We start from the raw sequence: 5341 nt of genomic DNA, 5'->3' as shown, positions 1-5341 counted from the left end.
GAGGAAGGGTCACCGGACCCGAAACGTTAACTCTGTTTTCTCCTCCACAGATGCTGCCAGACCTGCTGAGCTTTTCCAGCGACTTTGTTTTTGTTCCTGATTTACAGCATCCACAGTTCTTTTGGTTTTTATTTCCTACATAACCTCCCCGTGCACCACAGCTGATGGAGGCAATCATCCAGTATGCCATCTGAACCACACTATTAACCTGTCCTGACACCTTTAGCGATCTGCGGACAAGCATCCCAAGATCTAAACTTCATCCTCTGAGCTTCCCAGTGTCCTGCCATTTGTTGAGTACTTCCAAAGTGCACCACCTCACACTTATCACGGTTAAATTCCATTTGCCACAAATCTAACTAACCCTTCATGCAAAACAAAACCCCTTGGGCTATAAGATAGAGAATAAACCAGTGAAGGTTTAACACAAAGTGTAAATGTACACTTTAATATAAGTGGCAGTGACAGAGCCAGGGAAGATATGATGTGTTTTATTAAAAGAAAACACCTGGTCTGTTTTCCACTTGAAGCAAATTTGATCTGCTGCTGAATGTATCTTTGGGGAAATAAGACTGAAAGTGCAGATCACAAAGTTCCCTGGAGTTGCAGCTCAGGGTCGAAGTGAGGTCTGCTCCTGACTCAACCGTCGGGTCAAAGGGACATTGGAAAAGGTAAACACTCCCGGCAGGGAAAGAGTTCATTTAGATCATCTGCCAACTCCCTCCCTATCAAAGTGACCAAGGGTTCAGAGGAAGACTCGGGGGGGTTGAAGTGATTTGCCATGCATTTCCCAGAAAGAAAAGTGAAGTTTCTCATCTGTTGGTGCCAACCCTTTTCTCACTCACCTGTCCCTCCCTCTGAGGCCCTTTACAAATGGCAATGACATAAGGTGTGCGATATTTTCTGATGCTTTCTTATTCATTCATGGGATGCGGTGAAATGTGAAATGGCCTTTTGTGCAGTTTCAATGAGTCTGACTTGTTTCTAACTGCTTTATAATTTGTGCCATTTGTTTCAGCAATGTCTTCAAAGGCTCAGCTGTGTGTGTCTACAGCATGAACGATATTCGCAGAGCTTTCCTGGGACCCTTCGCCCATAAAGAGGGTCCAAACTATCAGTGGGTACCATACCAGGGGAAAGTGCCATACCCTCGGCCAGGAATGGTAGGACCCAGTTAAAATGCGACATGAACTAATTATGAGGCACACTGAATGTAGCATCCTTTCCAAAGTTGTGAAAGTTAATTTGTTTTGACTTTGTGACTCAGTTGAGCAATGTCTAAGCGGTTGCGGGATTGTATCAAGCAACATGTTCCTTCATTTGTTCCATGGAAACAAAGGCCACTCGATCCTTTGAACCTGCTGTGCCATCCGTTATGATCATGGCTGATCATCCAACTCAGTACATTCATTCTGCTTCCCCCCCACCCCCACACCCTATGATCCCTTTAGACCTGAGGACAGCAGCAAATACCCGCTCCTCCCTGTTGGAAATAAAATGCAGACCATACTCTACCAACCCGTGCTTGCAAATCCCAAAACAAAGTGTCTCCTGTTGGATTTGATTCTATGATTGGGCAACACTTGCTAAATAATCCTGACAGTGCTACATTGACAAGTAATGTAACATAATCAGTTGAGCTCTTCTCATGGCTCTGTTTGCTTAAAGTGCCATTCCTTAATCTGCAGGGACTCATTCTCTGGAAGCAAAAGGAATATTCTTAAACCTTACACCTTTTGACATACACAGTCTCCCACATTTAGCTCCTCCTTCCTTACAATTTTAAACTATGTAACGTCTTCCCTTCCTCAGTGTTTCTTTCCTCATTTCAACCATAATTTGAAACTCACGTTTGCCAGCAAAAAACAAGTTTACAGTCCGTAAGCAGAGAGACCTGGACAGTGCCCAGGCTTGGGCTGATAACTGGCAAATAACATTTGGACTGTATAGGAATCGGGAAATGACCATCTCTATCAATCATCTCTCCTTGAGTTTCAATGACGCTACCATCACTGAATCCCCCATTATCAACTGTAAGGTGCTGCTGCACTCTCTATTAAATTCTACTGAGTGAGAAAATTCTGCAAGTCAGTCAACTGTTATCCAGTGACCTTAATGTTCAGCCCATGGGAATGGGAATGGGGATGGGCTGCACCATACCCTTCACATTAAAGGTTTTCAGGCACAAACTAGGGGTTACCATTGACCAGATACTGAATTGGACTGGCCATATAAATACAGTGACTACAAGAATTTAAGAGGCTGGGAAATCTGTACCGAGTAACTCATGCCCCTCAACCCCTTTAAACTAATCTCCTTAAGGTCTGCCATGCATTTATGGAACTCTCATCTCCTCTGATAATGCCCACCTACAGCCGCAGTGGCAGTAATCCCTAACATGTCAACCTCTGATCCAGGTCGAGCTCAATCTTTGGGATTAAGTTCTCCAGCTTCAGTATTCCACTGCCTTATAAAGGTGATATATGAATGCAGGCTGTCTGTGACTCATCTTCAAATGATGGTCTTCATGTACTGGCCTGGGTGATGATTGGTTGCTTGGCTATCTGCAGGATCATAAGCCATTGGAGCAGAAGTAGGCCGTTCAGCCCTTCAAGACTGCTCCACCATTCAGTGAGATCATGGCTGATCTGATAATCCTTAACTCTGCTTTTCTGCCTTTCCCCACATCCCGTGATTCCCTTACTGATTGAAATATGCTTATCTCAGCCCTGAAAATAATTAATGACCCAGCCTTGATAGCCCTTTGTGGTAAAGAATTCCACAGATTCACCACTCTCTGAGAAAAAAATTCCTCATCATCTCTTTCCTGAACAGACGATTCCTTTACCCGTGATTATCCCCTATACTCTTGGACTCTCCCACAAGAGGAGACAAGTTTTCTGCATCAATTCTGTTAAGTTCCTTAAGAATGGGCATTGATGCTGGGACTGACCCAGTCTCTGTCATATCTATATTCTTATACTTTTTAAGTCATTAAATAACAAAGAAGGACAAGAATCCTGGCCTGATTCCCCTTGCTTCCTGTCTGGAGTATTGTGAGGTGACCTGTATGCTGCAAATTAACCCAGCTACATAGAATCAAGCTCAGACCATGTTGCCTCAAATAGTCCAGAACCACAAGGCTGATAGAACAAAAAACAAAAGGAGGAATTGCTGGAAAAGCTCAGCAGGACCAGCAGCATCTGTGGAGAGAAATCAGAATTAACAATTTGGGTCTGACCCTTCCTCAGATTCTGTTTTTGTTTCTGATTTCCAGCATCTGCAGTTCTTTCATCCTTTTATTTCTGATAGAAAAACGATGCTTTGGGAAAAAAGGGGTCACAGACTTAAGGCAAGTGATGAAAGAGGATGAAAATCAGGATTTGGAATGTGGGTGGAGGCAGATTCAATTGTAGCTTCCAAATGAAAAGATAATAAAAGATGAAGATATATATGAAGATAATAACATTTTGCAGGAACTTTGCAGGAAATAAAAACTTGCAGGAAGACAGGGAAAAGGCAAGGGAGTAGGACTGGATGAGCCCTCCTGCAGAGAGCCAGCAGGAGATAGAGGGCCAAATGACCTCTCTTTGTGCTGTAATGGTTCTCTGATGATAATATAGAACAAAAGGTACATGCTTTCATGGTATTTCTAATTTTGTATTTTCTTCAGTATTGGTAAATAATCCATACCGCATTGCAAAGGAGCCAAGGCTTTGGCACCAAACTTTTGTTGCCATTAGAAGCATATTTTCTCTTGTACTATCATGTTCCTAAGCATTAAGATGCTCTTGTTTTTCATCTTCCCAGTGTCCAAGCAAAACCTTTGGGGGCTTTCAGTCAACCAAAGAGTTTCCTGACGACGTCGTACTGTTTGCTCGAAACCATCCCCTGATGTACAATGCCATTAACCCCATTGGCCATCGACCAATCCTGGTGAAAACCAATGTTGACTACAGCTTCACTCAGATAGTGGTAGACAGAGTGGATGCAGGCGATGGACGCTATGATGTTATGTTTATTGGAACAGGTATGTTTGCCTTTTAATTTACCAGCTACAAGCTGCCTCTAAATAGCCTTTCTTGTTTATATTGGCCTGCTGCAGTCCTCCAATTTAGCTGTTCCTTTGGACTTTCAGATATCGGGACAGTTTTGAAAGTCATCTCGGTGCCAAAGGAAAGTTGGCAGAACATGGAAGAGCTTCTTCTCGAAGAGCTGCAAGTCTTCCAGGTACAACATGGAATAATGGGCCCTGTATTTGGATCTTCACGCACAAGTACACAGCATGGAAAGAGGCCACTCAGTCCACTTTATCTATGGTGGTTCTTTGAAAAGAGCTATTCAGTTAATTCTGTACACTTGACTACACCACCTACCCCCCCTCCCATATCTCTGCATGTTTTCCCTCAAGTATTTATCCATTTCTCTTTTGAAAGTTACTGTAAAATCTGTGCCCCTTTGGGACAGAGCATTTCCAATCACAGCAACTTGCTGTATAAAATAACTTACCCTCATTGTGTCTTTTACCAAGTACCTGAAATCTCTGCTTACTTGTTACTGTTCCAATTACCGCTGGAAGCAGTTTCTCGTTATTTTATCTGTCCTAACCTTAGAACGTAGCTTGAACATTGGCATTATTGTCATATTTTGGATGGAACACATGGTGGTCTGGAACTGATGGGATTTGGCAAGATGATCGGATGTGCATCCAGCGATATTATTGGGCGGAACGGTAGCTCAGTGGCTAGCACTGCTGCCTCACTACACCAGGGACCCGGGTTCAATTCCATCCATGGGTGACTGTCTGTCTGTCTGTGCAGGCACAAAATCCCCACATAATTCCTCCCACAGTCCAAAGATGTGTAGGTTAGGGGGATTGGCCATGTTAAATTGCCCAGACTATCCAGGGAGGTGCAGGGTAGGTGAGTTAGCCAAGGTAAAATGCAAGGTTACCTGTGTAGGGTAGGGTAGGGGTGTGGGTCTGGCTGGGATGCTCTTTGGAGGGTCAGTGTGGTGATGATGGGCTCAATGGCCTGCTTCCACACTGTAGTGATTCTGTGATTAAAAGTGCTTATAAACTGTCGTTTGAGGAGACAGAATCACTGTTCTGTTGATTTGCACAAGTACCCTTAGGTTCTGTATTGAAGGGTGAGAAAGCAGGTCCTTCACAGGAGCCTCAGACAGTGTAGGAATTAAACCTGTGTTGTTGGTGTCAGTCTACATTGCAAACCAACCACCCTCCATTGGGAGATAGTAAGAACTGCTGATGCTGGAGTCAGAGATAACACAGTGTGGAGCTGGAGGAACATAGCAGGCCAGGCAGCATCAGAGGAGCAGGAAA

At 43.8% G+C, this 5341-nt stretch overlaps 1 protein-coding gene across 1 annotated transcript in view; it reads left to right on the top strand.

Annotated features, from left to right (window-relative positions):
- LOC109913124 (semaphorin-3B-like) overlaps window positions 1–5341 on the top strand; it is a 186625-nt gene that overhangs the window by 130824 nt on the left and 50460 nt on the right. Inside the window, exons 10-12 of the mRNA XM_048606683.1 lie at window positions 1019–1163; window positions 3811–4030; window positions 4139–4230. Coding sequence (XP_048462640.1) covers window positions 1019–1163; window positions 3811–4030; window positions 4139–4230 — 457 coding nt within the window. The remainder of the gene's footprint in view (window positions 1–1018; window positions 1164–3810; window positions 4031–4138; window positions 4231–5341) is intronic.

Source organism: Rhincodon typus, chromosome 16 (genome assembly GCF_021869965.1).
Source record: "Rhincodon typus isolate 14 chromosome 16, sRhiTyp1.1, whole genome shotgun sequence".
In the NCBI taxonomy this organism is placed as follows: Eukaryota; Metazoa; Chordata; class Chondrichthyes; order Orectolobiformes; family Rhincodontidae; genus Rhincodon; species Rhincodon typus.
The sequence above is the reverse complement of the archived record's forward strand: the minus strand, read 5'-3'. Positions and strand labels throughout refer to the sequence as shown.